This window comes from Cottoperca gobio, chromosome 17 (assembly GCF_900634415.1).
Source record: "Cottoperca gobio chromosome 17, fCotGob3.1, whole genome shotgun sequence".
NCBI classification, from domain to species: domain Eukaryota; kingdom Metazoa; phylum Chordata; class Actinopteri; order Perciformes; family Bovichtidae; genus Cottoperca; species Cottoperca gobio.
Genome location: NC_041371.1, coordinates 13351400 through 13367398, shown reverse-complemented (window position 1 = coordinate 13367398; position 15999 = coordinate 13351400). Strand labels below are relative to the sequence as shown.

Sequence of the window (15999 nt, the reverse complement as noted above, 5' to 3'; positions counted from 1 at the left end):
CTGAAGTAAAGCTGCCATAACGTGATGCATTACTCATTCATTGTAGCCAGTCTGTGATCATGCTAGCCTGACGTCTGCCTCCCTCAGCAGAGTAATGGATGCAGGTCTAGCCTGCTGAATGACATCAGCACACTAAGCCGATGAAGCGGTGCGATGAATGACCATAGATCAGCGTTTACCATCCTGACGTCAGCCCCCGGTCTGCGCAGGAGCGCGGTGACACTGTCGGTAGTTGTTCCCCAGCTATGCCCTGCTCTTGACAATGGAAGCTCTCAGCCTGTGGTCTGGCGATGGCTGGGGTTTGAAAAGCTTGGCTGCACAGTAGGACATCGCAGCATTGTTCTCCGGACTACATGTCCATAAGAACGAAGGCAGTCTCCAAGATATTTCTAATATTGTTCTGAGCCTAGTCAAACAAAAGAGAGGAAGGGGGGGGGGGTGAATATAAAATTTGATTAATTTGAAACATTTATAGTATAGTATCTTTTCTCTCTTTCATTTGTCCCTTTGACATCCTACACCCCAAAACAATGAAGTTAATGATCTGTGTAGCTCATTGCCTATGAAGACTTTTTGTGGATTATTCAGAATAAAGAATAATTTTATAATTATTCTTATATATATATATATATATATATATATTGGGGTAACAGCAGAAATATCAGCGACAGATACCTGAACACCTGCGCAAAGGAACCCAAAATGAGTTGCATGGTTAAATACTACAAAAGAAAATGGATTAAAACAGGTTTCTGCAATTTTAGGCGAACTCACCCTTTACAGACAATAAAACTGTGCAACATCACTGCGAAGAACTTCTGCTTCATCTGCGTTTCCGACGCTGTTACGGCCAATTTTAAAGGGAAGATGAGAAAAGCTCCTCTGATTAATGAGGTGGTGGTAATGCAATAAAGCAGAACCTCTCAGTTTATTTTCCAGCTATAGCACACATCATCATCATGTATAACATAAGCAGAACTGTTTTTGCCCTGTGGACAGTGGACTCATTCTGCCACTGTCATGTGTCATTATGTCCCTTTGCTGTGCGACCTGACCTCCGGGGTTTGAGTGACGTCCTCGGCTCTCTCCCTGTCCGTCTGTCCTCCCTCCTCTACGCCCTGCCTCGTCTTGTCAGCTCGGCTCACGGTCAAAGTCCTGCTTGCCTCGGTGAACATTCAACGCTGTCGGTGAGTTTTGGTATGGATCACATAAAAACCATCGACCGTTGACTGTGCCCCGAGGCTTGCTCTGACGACGTCGGGAATGAGTACAAAAATGAACAAAAGGGCAAGTAGGTGCATGCACAATCTAGACACGAAGACACAAACACATGCACAGACAAAAGTGACACTCTGTTTCCACTGTACCCAAAAACCAAAGGTCACAATCAACATTCATTGCTGTCGCTGGGTTGGACTGTGTAGAAAAGCTCACTGAACAATGAGTGCAACTGTGGCCCAGATCAGCCAATCAGCCAACCGGATGTGAAACACTCTGATTTCTTTATTTACATGCTTCTTGTTTTTCACTTCTATTTTCTTCTCTCTTCCTCCCTCCCCGGTGCTGGGTAGTCTTCAGGGGAAAAGAGAAAAGGGGAGAGAGAGAGAGATAGACACAAATAGACTTCTGGCGGCTTGCTTGTCCTCATCCTCCTCTCCTCTCCTCTAATTGGTGGTTATGTGTGCAGCAAGGGGGAAGGAAGCGGAGTGAATGTGTAATCATTTGGAGTCTCCTCTCCTTTAGATGTTTCATCCCTCTCTTTTTTGTTTGTCTAATTATACACCAAGCTCAGTTAACTCTGTGTTAACTGCGCCAGCAAGAATGAGCGAGTGACAAAGAGAGGAAGGACAAGGAGAAACAAAAAGAAGGTGGAAAGATTGTAGCACCCGTAAAATGATTATCTAGTTTTATAGTGTTATTTATTCTAATATTCTTCTGGGTGTTGCTGAAAATGTGCCAGGATATAAGCAATTTTCAAATGCAGTGAGAAGATTGTTTTCACCTCTCACTAAGTCTCATTATCTGTGTTTGAGCTTGAGAGACTGTCTGTCTGGTTTTCTGCGCGTGTGTGTGTTTGCACGTATGCCATGATAGAAGACCTGTCTGCTGATCCCAGAGTACAATATGTTATTTTCTTTCTATACTAAAGCCGCCTTCTCCCTCATGGGGAAACACGAGTCTATAACCTTGTCTTCCTGCAGACAGACTGGGACCGGCCACTCTCTGACACGATGTCCTGTATCTGTAAGTCATGTAAGTACACAGATGTATGTAGGAATGTATTTAATCAAGTATGACTGATTCATTCATTAATCCAATAAAGTTCAATCAGAATCCATACATTTGTGTCTGATGTGGTTATGTACGGTGCAAATTCCACATGAAACTCTTATCCAGAATATCCTTCCAACTCCATCTTTCTATAGCCTCTATCCCTTTTATTCTAAAAGAATGTACCCCCTGTCATTAAGTAACCCATGCCCATGTCCCTCTCTAACCAGTCCCTCTGTATAATTCATAGAAAAGCACTCTGTACAGTGGTGCAGAACAGTGGAGGTGATGTAATAGTGGCTGTAAGCGTGGCTTCAGACTGTCTTTTGGGATGGATTCATGAGACAGGAGAAAATGCTTTGTTGGCGTTGGGCCTAGGGATTGGGCATAAAGCACATACATAAAAGTAAAACAAAAATAGCAGTTTAAATGAATAAAAGCACACGTCAAAGACATGAAACCCAAGTTGTGCAAATGTTAAGATGTTGAAAGAGAAGGACATTGTGTGAAGTAGCACTAAACATCATCATGCTGTGTTATAAAACAGAATGTTTTACTGACAAATAGCACTGAAGCAGCAAAAACTAATAAAAGTGCTGCTGAAACCTCATTTCACAGCTCTTCTTCTTTGAAGGGACACTACCGCCATCTAGTGATCAAAGAGTTTACATGACTTCATGTACAAGCAGAGCGTTCAGGTCATTAGTCATTTTATTTTATGATTTTAACATATCCTGGATCTACAATGTGTTTTCTACTTCTTTGATTTAAAAATGTATTTATACTTTGTATCACCTCTTGTGCAACACTTAAGCACTTTGCAACCCATGGCTTTGGTTTTCTATATTTAAAGTACTGTATAAATACAGCTGTACTTACTTACATAACAACTACCAATGTGTCAAGATGAAGTTATTGTGGAACAGAATCCATTATTTATTTTATTATAAATGATAAATATGATTATTTTCGAAGGTGGACAGAAACCAAAAGACCAAAGGTAATCCCTAAATTAGGGCTGGCCAATAATTCAATATTATAATTTATAAATTGATAACAAGCACATATTATCTCAAATTTCACCAAAAGTCTGATGTGAAATATTTTGAGGGACTATCATTTGAAGATTGCGGTTTTATTTTGTACATCATACTTTACCGTGTGATTTCACACAGGAGCATACAAAAATAAGATTTTACCATGTGGTTATTTTATTTAGACTATTTATTTATAGAATTACCAGAAAACATTATTATTATTATTATTATTATTATTATTCCTCCATTTACTAACTGAACTTCACTGCACAACTTATCAATATAAAAAAACGTTACCTTTAATCAACAGCACTCTGACAGATTCAGACAGTTTTAATAATGATACACAATTAACATGACTCATCTCATCTGCAAGTAGAAAGCTGCCTTTTCATAGAATCGTAAGCTGCACTTCTCTATTCTTCAGGACTACTGGACTAAAACGTTTAAAAAAACAAAACAGGCCTATGTCATGCTGGAGTATGAGAATATGTGTTTAAATAACACTTCTTAAACATTTTCACTTGATGTAATAATGCAACTGAAAAATGTCACACATATGGTAATTTCAAAAATGCGTTGTATAAATCACAGAGAATATATTTTCTGTGACATTGTAATACAGTTTCTTATTTTAATTTAAAACTAATTTAGTTGAGGGTGTCTGGCCCCTTAACGGTATTTTAAATATGTATATATACATATATCTATTTATACATACTGTATATATGTATGATCATGTATGATTCCTTCCCTAAGGACACACTACTATGTTATTATACAATGACCTATAAACAGCATTATGCTTCATTACAGCAACCTGTTCTAATACGTGCTTCAAACAAGCAGCTCTCATAACTTCCTCCTGCTGATGTAACAGGACTTTTACTACTTTGTGTTCAACTATTTGCCATGTTTTGATCACGTGACACAAAATGTCCAGAGCTGGAATTTCTCACCGCGACTGAATGAACAAGGAAGTTAAGATAAACGCTGGTATGCTGTGGGGGAAGTGTTCACGTGTAGTGATCTCTGTTCTGTATAGTGTAAGTTTCATGGAGGAGTGTTTTCATTAAGAGACCTGTAACAATGTATTCTTCTTTTTTTAAACAAAACTTTAATGATTATATTACAACATGTCAAAATACATTTTTATAGAAAAGTATAAAATAATATTATACAATGCTCTTACAACTGAGCTGAAACCTGTGTTGCATAATTACTTAATTTGAATTTGAATTATCAGCAGTTTTGTTAAACTGCAGCAACAAGCAGGATTACTGAACTACTGAACTATGAAACATCATGGGTTACTGGATAACCGGCAGCAAAACAGTTTGGGCTCCACCGTCTCTCTTCAAGAAGCAGCTTGTGAAGTCTTCATGTGAACCTTTTGTGCTCTATTCCTGCAATGAGAATTAATACGGTTATAATTCAATCCTTTATCTTGTGTAAATATATTTCACACCCTGCAGTATTATAAAGTTTCTTAGTTATTTTGCACAATTTCTTTTGCTAAAATTCTTACCTTAAGCGGTCGACATACTCCATCACCCAGTTCAAAGCAGGGTTGGTGCATGATTTACCCTTGTTTGTGTGGAATCTATAGATTAAAAAGAATAAAACAGAATGAACATTTATACACTTATGATAAACACTTATGTGGCATATGTTATTTATTCTCTGGTTGAGAAGGAGGAGATACTCACATGATGGCATTGATGGGACACATCTCTTTGACGGTCTGGACCGAGTACCCCTTGATTTTAGAAAACGGTATTCTGCCTGTCATGTAATGTCGACAACATCCATGATACACTGTGAAACAATAGAAAAGATGATAAGATACTGGACAAAAAAAAGAAAAGATAAGAGAAATATGTCTGTTTATCACATGTAAATATCGATGAATGGAACTAAACAACAAACCATATGAAAAGCAGTAAAAAAAAGAAAGAGATGAAAGAAGCTCAGTAAATAAATACCTGGAGATGCGTTTGTGGCCAGCAGAGAAACGGTGAGGAGCGTGATCACCATCACTGTAGCTTGGAATGACACCATGTCTTTTTCTGTGTTGGCAGCAGTGACTCTGAGCTAATCTGTCCTCAGGTGGAGTCAGTGAGGGTGTGATGACTGAGCTGTTGATCACAGCTTTTATATTCCTCAGAGGACGGGAAACTTTGAGATGAGATCTGCCCACATCAAGTATCACATCACCACAGAAAGGGGAAAGTGAAGATGTGGAGGGGAATATCACACACACACGCACACAAGCAAGCACGCACGCACGCATGCTGATTATTTGTGTGTGTGCATGTTAATTGCTAGACAGAAGTAGAAATGTTATCTTGCCAAACATTTGCTCAAGCAGTAGAGGAGGAAATAAAACCAGTATAAATGAAATAAAGTTTCAGATTTATGGTTTAGCACAATCACAAAACTCATTGTACCACTTGGCAAGTGTATGAATATAATATAAATATTTGAATTATAAAAAGAAGTCAACGTGTAATTTCAAACCAGTTCACTAGACACAAATTAGGGTTCTAACACACCTTGATACAACAAAGAGTCCTGTAAAGCCAGTGCAACATGGGACGTTACATAGGTGTGGCTCCTTTCTTAGTGACTCTAACCGTGCATCTGATTCTGTTAAGGGCAGAATATATTTGATCAAAACAAATGATTACACTTTTAGAATTTAGAGAGGATGAAGAGATGATGTTTCACTGAAGACCTCACTGTGCCCCACTTAGTTGTCGGCCGCTATAAGTAGGTTGCATTGCGGCTGGATGGGGGGTTATTTTCTAGGTCACAGGAAATCTTACTATGTACTCAAGAACCATGCATCTAAGGAAAAAGTGCACAAGAAGCACTAAAATAGGTCATGAAACACAATGTGAGTCTAATTGTGCATCGTAAACTTTCCACCAACACCACACCATGTTTGAACTACATGGGGGAGTATTGCTTTAAAATGGACTTAAAAATGTGACTCTTTCCATTAATGAAAAGAACATTTTAGAAAACCTGGTTTCTGTGAGAACAAGATATCAAATGACACCGACACAGGCAGACAGCTTAACTGCAAACATTCGATATGTCTCTATTCACAGCCCACTCCAAACCAGTGAGAAGAGCTGAGAAATAAATACAGAAATACACATACAGGATGTGAAATAACGGCAAATGTTTAAAATGTTGGAAAATTCCTTTGCAACCCCTTTGCTCATATTAAAGAGTTGCTTGAGTATGTGTGACTAATAACATGAATACTTGTTCTGTTCTATTTGTCCCATGAAGCCATGGCGATGTGACAATGAGCCAGCACCACGACCCTGAAACTGAAGCGGCTAAATGAAATTCAGCCATCAAACGTCAAAATATCCTCTTTTTAAAACGACCGACATAATGACTCTGTCTTTCCCATAGACTGTATAAAATGACATCCTTAATAAATGTGTTGCATTCTGATGAAAAATAAACTACAGAGTGTTGATTCATTGCTTTGTTTTAATTTGACTCTGACTTGCTTGTCACATCGCAGCTCCACAATTTGCATTTCACTGTGACGTTTATAAGCAATGGGGATGTGTGATATTAACCAGGGGGTTTGATTGACACATTCTATAATCACTATAAATGATAATTGGATGTAAGGACATTAAATACAATAATTGTGTACGGTCATAACTACAGAGACATATTATTTTCTAGGTTGCCTCATAATGTTGTCTGCAAAAAGGTCAGCAGGATGTAATGTTGCAAGGTATGGTTTCGGGTTCCTGTCTAAATGTTATATTGTACGTTGTTGTTGTTGTTGTGTCTTGAACAATAGATACTGATCTCAAAGAGACTACCTTATTAACAGTACTGTAAGAAGTATTCAGATATTATACGTAAGTAAAAGTAGCAATAGCACAACATTAAAATACTCAAATAGTTCATTCAAAATGTTACTTAAGGAAAACAATTTATTAAAGCTATTTAAATATTATTAGTTTATATGTATAGTCAAAATATCGAAAGTAAAAGTAGGAAAATACATTATTGTTATATTATTGTAAACAGTTGGGTAGTTTAATTTATGAAAATATGTCATATTTTATAAGCGGATCAAATGTCTTGGGTGTAAAAAAGAACACAATGTATTGACTTTTATTGAAAATGTATTTATTTATTTACTGAAATGTATTGGTGAAGAAGCATGAAGTGTCCTTAACATTGAAGTATTCACGTACAAATAGCTACAAGTACAGAACTTGAGCAGATGAGTACATAGTTACATTCAACCTCTGCTTATTAAATAAGAGATACATAAATAATGCCATTTGAAAGGTATTGAATGTGTCTTATAGTGTTAACATTCAAGGAATTAACAATATTTGCTGTCATGGAAATCCTTTTTGTAGTATTCATCGTCAGCATAATATCATGTACATATGCATTTCTAGTTGAAAGTATGCAGTGCCTGTATGTCAAACCTTCCACTTGACCCATTTACAATTACAACAGTGGTATTTCTAGCAATAGTTTATCTGTGGTGGGACATTACAGTACCTTTGGCACCTGAGCCTATCAGAATCCAGATCAGAAAACTGAATCACTGCTGAAGAGAAGCTGAGTGAGGATGGCGAAGCTGACTGTGTGTGTCTCCATAATGCTGGTGCTGCTGGTGCTGCTGAGTGAAAGTATGACTTCAGCACTTATTGATTTACTGTAGGAGAATATAGGAGTTTTTTTGCCTGTATTTCTCTAGATTATATTAGATAATTTTAGATACTGTTACTTCTCTTAATACAGTTTCAACACATTGAAAAATGGACTTTTCTGTGGCGATCCTGAAAGAAAGTGGGTGAAAGTTGCCATGAATTATGTACCAGAGTAAATTAAAATACATGCAATTAACCACATGGCATCAATGCTAATACCATAAGAACACTTAGCACCTTCAAGTAGTTTACAAAAACTATCCTTTTTTAAAAACATAATAAACTTTAATGAATCATTTAGATCAGATCCTATTTGTTCAGTGTTCTATGCAGGTCTTTGTTAAGATTTTAAAGTGATCTTCAAATTGCAATTAGTGCAGGACACATTGCTTGACAATAGGCTCAGTGTATTAGGCTACACATATAGCCTACTTTTCATGCACATTTAGGCATGTAATGTCCTGGAGACGGAAAAGGCTCCGATTAGGCGGAAACGCTCTTTAGACTGCACTCGTTGTAGCTACAGATGTTTCTAATTAAGTACTTATCATCCACGCAAACACAATATGACAGTGCAGCATGTCATTCACGGTGCCAGCAGCAGGTGGCGGGAGTGTTCAGCTGCACAGGAAGGATTCACTTTATGAATGAACTGCTGGATGTCCGAGCGGAAGAGACTTTATATTTCATACTCAGCAAAATGATGTGCCTGGTTTGGATATAACTGGTAATCATAACGAAATATGTCATGTTTTGGGATTAAAAACTAGAAGTGGCTGGATATGGTTGTGAGGCCATGATAAGACACGGAGATGCTAACGGTGTCACTGCAGTACAAGCTAGCTGAAGCTAACAGTAAGTGTGTTATTATGAAGAGTGAGAGCTAACTACGTGCTGAAAGATGATTAAAAGAGGAGAAAGGTAAGATACAGAAACATACAGGAGAGCCACACAATAACCTGCTATGTTTGTAACAATATCATTTAGTTTGGGGACATACATTCATTCATTCTTTTATTTATATTTCCCTGTTAATACGGTTGTGAGTAACAGTTAAAATATGAATTTGTGCATATCACTTAAGCTAGGCGAATAACTGCAAAGTAACGCTATACTTTCCCCCTAAAAGACACTTTACTTATACACATACACTAGTGTAACAATATGTATTCATTGTAACATTATATAATATTAATATTTGTGGATTTATGAGGGAAGGTGAACTGATATTGTTCACATAACACAAAAACAAAAAAGTAATACAAATATACAGTGCAGGTGCAGCTTTCTGTTGTTGCCTATGATCTTTGCACAACAATACAAATCTCATGAACATGTAATGTAACTATTTATGTGTCTTTAGGTAAAATACCAGTGTGAAGTGTACATGGAGGCGGTGAGGATGAATGAGGTTCACCCACTGACCCAGCAGGTTCGGTCCAGGTTGACAGAGGAAGAAGGAGCCATGAAAGACGCAGGCAGGGCAGAGTGTGGAGGCAAGGCTCTGTTTGAGGACCTGGACTTCCCCTCTGACGACACATCTCTGTTCTCTGACAGCTCCACGCCCATCGCCAGGCTGCAAGGAGGAATTACCTGGCGACGCCCACAGGTCAGAAGGAAATGGGAAATGCCACCGTGTATTCCTGTGTTTGTTTTGTCATGGCTTAATTGTTTTATGCTGTTGTCATGTGAATTTTTCCTATTCAGTAGCTAACTTCCTTTTTGGCTTGTGATCAATTAACTTGCATCACCGAACAAAGAAGGATTTCCCCTATCAGGGGGTTGATTCGATTGTTGAAAAGTGCCTACATGTTCAAAGTTATTGTTCACTATTGTTCAGTTCAAAACCCAAATCCCAGAGTTCTTGCAAGTCTTCTTTAAGTCGGCGTGTCTCAATGAATGTCTGTTTCACACCTCCAGGAGATCTGCCAGTCGCCAGCTCTTTTCCCTGACAACATCACCCTTGGTCATGCAAAACAAGGCTTATTAGGAGACTGCTGGTTTCTCTGCGCCTGCACCTTCTTGCTCAAGAACAAACATCTATTGAACAAGGTACCAGAGCAACAACTGTATTCTCGATTACATTTTTAATGGTTTTTGTGATCTGCAGCTCTGGAAGTGAATTCTGGGCAGTACAGTGTCTAGACTAAGTTGCAGTGATTAAGCATGTCATACACATGTTATCCACTTTATGTCCTATACTGCTGTGTTGATTTAGTCTGTGACTCTCTGTAGGTGTTGCCTCCAGACCAGCCCCAGTGGGGGGACAGCAGGTACAGGGGCTCCTTCCAGTTTTGTTTTTGGATGCAGGGACACTGGACAGAGGTGACCATCGACGACCGCTTACCCTGCATCAATTTCACTCCCTGCTTCTCACGCTGCCACTCCCCCACTGCCTTCTGGGTAGCCCTTTTGGAGAAGGCCTATGCCAAGTAAGTAACCAGTGGAATTTCCCTGTCTTATCTCTCAGTTTAACCTACGATGAACTTTAATTTAGGAGATCCTTTTAGGTGGTACTGTTGGAATGTTTTATTATCCTTGAAATGTATCTTTCATTCTCCTTAGGCTTTACGGCTCATATGAGCGACTGTGGGCAGGGCAGGTTTCTGAGGCCCTGGTGGATTTGACCGGGGGCCTGGCAGAGCGCTGGAGCTTGGGAGAGTCAGAGGAGGAGCAGAGACCAGAACAGGACAGTGACCAGGTTAGGAGGAGAAGGCTGGATCTGAACCTTCTGTGTCCAGTGAAAGACGAGTGTGCGGTCAGCTGCTCCACTCACAGCAGCCCCGGAGGTCAGAAAGAAGTTTTTTTTCAAAATAACTAATAAACAGAGACTAGATTTTTATCAAATGTATCCACATACAACATACTTGATCTTTTCTAGCTTCAGCATTGACATCACCTCTCAAATCCACTGAGTAAAGGAAGGGGTTGGGTTGGAGTAGAGATACAACGTGATTGTGTTCCTGTGTCACATCCCCTGGTGACCTCGATGACTGTTGTAGGTGCCAGTGAGCTGGGTCAGTACCATGCGCTGACTGTCATGGAGTGGTTGGATGTGAAGATGGTGTCAGGGAACACAGAGCTGCTGATCCGGATCAGAAACCCCTGGGGAAGATGCTGCTGGGGAGGGGCCTGGATTGGGAGGTAGGCATGTGTGTCTGCGTATGTGAGTCATTGTTAAGATCAAGAGAGAGTTCGTACATTAGTCTTCAGACCACAGTCGTTTCCCTTGATATGACCTCTGTGTTGACAGTGTAATTTTATCTCTAAGTGTGACTGGAATTCTTAACTTCAAACGGTCTCTACAATATCAAACCGTACTACATGAATAACTGTATAAACTCAATCTATCTCCTTGTCTGCAGTGGTGCTGGTTGGAGTTCTGTTGACCCTGTTTCTGCTTTGGACTTACAAGCCAGGGCGGCCGAAGGCGAGTTCTGGTTGGATGAGTCCGAATTCTTGTCCCACTTTGATGATGTCACAGTGGGCTACCCCATCAGTGATGAGGGGCACTTGAAGAGCATCTATACTGGTAATTCCCTAAAACCACACCTATAGTACATTATGAGGGCATTCATAATGAATTATAATGCATTAGTCATGCTTCATGGCTACACTCATAAACACAAATAATGCTGATTATGTGAAGCATTATAATTCATGCATTTATAATGCAGTATGGATGTGGTCTAGTCTTCACAGAAAGTGTTACTGAATAGGGTAAACTCAATGACTGTGACCTCCTTGGCGCCCCTTTTAAACCCTCATAACCTCTCTGACAGGAAATCTGCTGACACACAACCACCAGCTGGCTGGCCGGTGGATGAAAGGGCACTCCGCTGGTGGCAGCCGAAACAGCAGCAGCTACGGCAGCAACCCAAAGTTTTGGCTCAAAGTGTGTGAGAGAGGAGAGGTGCTGGTGTCGCTGCTGCAGCATAGAAAATGGAGAAACACGGAGAATTTCGCACAAACGCCACTCGAGGATAGCAAGAACACAACGCACCAGCACTACCAGGCTATCGCTCTACATATGTGGAAGGTTTATGCCATCACTTATAGCTAAACTTCTTATTTTTTTGTGTTTGTGTCTTTGCATCATGTCACTAAAGCTTTTCTGCCGCCAGGTGGAGAAAAGGCGTTTTAATCTAAGCCGGATGTTGAACAAACCTCCTTGTGCTTCTACTCACTGCCACGCCTACGAGAGAGAGGTGGTTCTCCATGAGCAGCTGGAGCCTGGATACTACCTGCTGATCCCCAGCACCTACCAGCCAGGAGCTGAGGCCCGCTTCCTCATCAGGGCCTTTTCCTGCTCTCCCACATCCCTCAGGTGAGGACCAGCTGACAGATGGAGAAAGTAAACAAGCTCATCTCATCTATTAAAAGTTACAGGAAACATGCTGCACATCCAGGCTATGTTTCTTTTTTTTATAATAAGATTTATAAAAAAAAAAAGACTTAGAGGCAGGTTTCATTTCATCTTCATAAAGATCAGGTTCTTTAAGAGATGAGGGCGGATTTATTTTCTGTGGAGCCCAAAAGGGGTCATGTAGAAAAAACAAAACAAATCGGTGTGCAAAAAATAATAATTACTTCTCTCAAATCAGTCAAATCAAATGCATAACGTTAAACAGAAGGTCACATTAACATAACACATTAAAAAAATAACGCAATGTCTCCTTATCCCTAAACATATACTATCAATAATATTGTTAAATATTCTATAAATGTGTGAACATGATTTATTCATTCGCGATCACGATTTATGATTCATTTGTGCATTCAAACTTTCTTTCTCCGTGATTTTCCATACAAATGAATGACAGCAAGTAAATAGTGACATCTGCTGGTGAATTTGTGACTCCACACATTCTTTTTCAAAAGCTGGATTTTTCTACTTCTATGTTTCGCCGTGTGTGCTGTGATTAAATCGAATTATTTCTGACATGACAATGTTGGTGTCCTCCCCAGTGCCCTGAAAAGCCCAGCACCTTCACTGCCATTGACAACAAATGCAGAGTGGGAGACCAGTTACTTCCAGGGCTCGTGGGTTGAGGGAAGGACAGCCGGAGGAAGCAGGAACTTCCTGTCTCACTGGCAGAACCCCTGCTTCCCTTTTACAGTGTGTGACGAGTTAGCAGTGACATCAGGAGTTAATATCAAGATTAACCTGCACCAGAACCGCCCTGATACTGACATGCACCCTATCGGATTTCACATTTATAAGGTCAGTCAAACCTTAAGGGAGAATACCATTGTCATGTAGAGTCACAGGTCATTCACCTCTGTGTACATTCCCCCGTCATTCACAATACAATCAGTACAGTTTGTAAATAGATCTTCGAAATGTTTACACTCTTTTTTGGCAGTTTTAACATTCAAAAAGGTGTTTGAGCTATTTCTTTTGACAGTTTTTAATGTCTGTGAAGATGTTTTTCATGCTGTGCAACAACAAATAGCTTTTTATAATGGGAAAAAACCAGCACCCATATATTTATTTACTTTGTTTGTAGTGGAATGAGCACATTAATCATCCTGAATGTTTGGAAAGCGTCAATGTAAAAGTGCCAGGGTTAGCTCAACCAATAAGTTGCACTTGTATTCCTAATACAATTAAAAACAGATGAAAAACATTTAAGTTAGTAAGAAATAGCTTGTGTTTCCTTTTGTCATAATGAACTTTGATAATAATACAGATATCTTAAAAGTTAAGATATCTGTATTATTATGTAGTATGTGTATGCAACCTTGCGGACACTACCACGGCTGTAAAGGAAGATATAGAGTAAAATAGCTAATGATTGTAATTCTACAGTAGCTAAGCATTTGATCTTCACTTTGTATGCAGTTCCCAGAAGGGGAAGAGCAGACATTACCCAGGGACGAGGATCCTGCAGCCAGTTGTGTCCCTCACTGCTACACCCAGGATGTCAGTCTGGCCTGCTGTCTTTCTCCTGGAGCTTACACCATAGTGCCATCCACGTATCAGCCTGACTGCTCAGCAAACTTCACCCTCAGCCTGGCTCGCAGAATACACAGGTTGGCTCTCTTCCTTAATCTTGAAATCCGAATGTGATTACACAGCTAATAACAGTAGCTTCAGGTATTATTATTATTATTATTATTATTATTATTTCATAAACAATATTCGAATATGTGTCTCTTTCAGGAAAGTGGTGAAAAGCCAGGAGAGGCTGGGAAGAGCCATTCAGGAGGTCAGTTAATTGAAGTCATTTTAGGAACAATGTGGTGCTGAATGTGAAAACAGTACTTGGCAACACTAGCTGACATATTTTCTGTTTGTCACCAATGGTGATTTACAGAATCTGTAAAAATACCAACCTATATACTACAATAAGACTGAATCTTTATCAGTTATCCATTAAGAGATAGACACATAGATGGCTAAAGAATGCTGCACAGAAATTTCAAAATAAAAGTACACAACCATTCTAATCAAAAACATTAAATAAAAAAAACTAATTATTAGTTGCAGCCCTGGTATTATGTTACATTGTGGTAGTTCTTGTAACCTGTGCCTCTTAGTCCTCTCACACTGTCTTTCCTCCAACAAAGCCCAACAAATACAATTATTTTTGGAAGGATGATGGTAGGATGAGGCAGATGGGGCAGCAGCTTGACAGCTAGTCCTGCCTCCGGGACACTCGGAGGAAGAAATTCCCTTATGCCTACCTTAAATTCACATTTTCTGAGATTGTGGTCAGAGGATGGTAGCACTGAATAATCGCTCTGTCTTGCTTTTGTCTCTTTCTGGGCGGCAGATCTCTCACATCTCTGTGATGCAAAGCTAGTTCTCTGGGACTGTTGCTGCTCCACTGACATCGACTCACCTCCCGGTGCCTCTTGGCCCATGATGAAAGAACAAGTTCTCCCATCCACCCTCACCATGGAGGCTGTGTGTGTGTGCATGTATGTGTACCACCAGTGGCTGAGAAGGCAGGCAGGCAGATTGAGTGGGAATCTGTGTGTTGGGAATCCTAGAAACCCCTTTATCCTGAACCGCTGAGGCTCAGTGCTGATGGGCAGCCACACACTCATCAGCGATTAGGACATCAGAGGTTGTCGGTGGGCAGGGCTGCTAATGAAGTATGACGGGACTGGCTGGTGTAAACAAACAGCCGCCATTGAAGAGGGCCGCCGCTGCTCTTGCTCATTCACTCACTGGTGCGCCTGCCGGCCCAGAACAAAGGGCCCTCTCATGAAGGTCCTCACAGAGGCACAGGGGGCGAGGGGATGGTCTCCGACAGCAGAGCCAACCAAACCACACCACACCATACCGTGCCATACCATGCCAGAGCTTTCCTCCCATCCCTCACTCACAGACACCCTGCTCCTTACCTAGCTTGCATTGTTTGTCCCTAGCCCCAGACACAAGATTTTCTCAGTACCTTATCCCCAACATGCTCACCATCCGGACTAACACTAAAATCAGGCTGGACCTAAAGAAGTCCACTTTGTTCCTGACTCCATCCTCACCCCCCAGCTCCCTTTTTGTCCCCCCAGACTCGGTCCACAGCTCTGCCTGGACCTGAACAGAGCCGCGGTTTGAAGTTGCCGCAAGAACAGATGACAAGCAGACGGATGGAAGGGATGAAACGAAGGATGCGGCACATCAGAGGAGGCCGGTTCAAATAAAGAAGCCGACAGTCCTTTTTGTGTTGAGGCTGCGTATGTGTGGTGGTGTGTGTCTGCCTGCTCGTAGCTATGTCTGTGTGTCGAAGTCACAGGGTTTCTGATTATTAATTGGAGCCAGTGCAGTGTTAACAGAAACATTTTACAACGCTATAATTAACTGATTAGAGGGGTAGTGTGCTGTGTATTTATTATGTTTGGGAGTGAGATGTGATGAATAAAATGTTAAAACATAACTCGGTGCTGATGTGTCCCATATGTTGATGTGGTTTTGGCTTTATGTATGTATATATTTGCATCATTCATGTGTCCAGTCATTATAAATTAAT

General features: G+C 40.3%; 2 protein-coding genes across 4 annotated transcripts; one reads left to right on the top strand and one right to left on the bottom strand.

The window, feature by feature from the left end:
• Positions 1-4268: 4268 nt before the first annotated feature.
• Positions 4269-6618, bottom strand: ccl20a.3 (chemokine (C-C motif) ligand 20a, duplicate 3). The gene is made up of 4 exons (XM_029452684.1): positions 5294-6618; positions 5018-5126; positions 4837-4911; positions 4269-4714 (listed from the first exon to the last, which is right to left on the bottom strand). Exons 1-4 carry the CDS (start codon positions 5367-5369, stop codon positions 4666-4668), a joined length of 309 nt encoding a protein of 102 aa, XP_029308544.1. The 5' UTR covers positions 5370-6618; the 3' UTR covers positions 4269-4665.
• Positions 6619-8619: 2001 nt separating this feature from the next.
• On the top strand, positions 8620-15918 carry capn10 (calpain 10). Of its 3 annotated transcripts, none has more exons than XM_029453457.1 (13): positions 8620-8875; positions 9384-9629; positions 9941-10072; positions 10256-10452; positions 10586-10809; positions 11023-11164; positions 11386-11552; positions 11803-12059; positions 12145-12347; positions 12989-13244; positions 13866-14056; positions 14187-14232; positions 14800-15918. In XM_029453457.1, the coding sequence occupies exons 2-13, from the start codon at positions 9408-9410 to the stop codon at positions 14827-14829; spliced, it is 2067 nt and encodes a 688-aa protein (XP_029309317.1). In that variant the 5' UTR covers positions 8620-8875; positions 9384-9407; the 3' UTR covers positions 14830-15918. The 3 variants fall into 3 exon arrangements, with proteins under 3 accessions (XP_029309317.1, XP_029309318.1, XP_029309319.1); XM_029453458.1 differs by having other exon boundaries at positions 8620-8941; XM_029453459.1 differs by having other exon boundaries at positions 8624-8747.
• Positions 15919-15999: the final 81 nt, after the last annotated feature.

Bases quoted from the DNA above. Each gene is read 5' to 3' on its own strand.
- capn10 (XM_029453457.1), top strand. From the start codon at position 9,408: ATGGAGGCGGTGAGGATGAATGAGGTTCACCCACTGACCCAGCAGGTT. The intron at 9,630-9,940 runs GTCAGAAGGAAA...TCACACCTCCAG, and splicing joins TTACCTGGCGACGCCCACAG to GAGATCTGCCAGTCGCCAGC. The intron at 11,553-11,802 runs GTAATTCCCTAA...CCTCTCTGACAG, and splicing joins CTTGAAGAGCATCTATACTG to GAAATCTGCTGACACACAAC.
- ccl20a.3 (XM_029452684.1), bottom strand. From the start codon at position 5,369: ATGGTGTCATTCCAAGCTACAGTGATGGTGATCACGCTCCTCACCGTT. The intron at 5,127-5,293 runs GTATTTATTTAC...ATTGTTTCACAG, and splicing joins GGCCACAAACGCATCTCCAG to TGTATCATGGATGTTGTCGA. The intron at 4,715-4,836 runs GTAAGAATTTTA...TTCTCATTGCAG, and splicing joins GAGTATGTCGACCGCTTAAG to GAATAGAGCACAAAAGGTTC.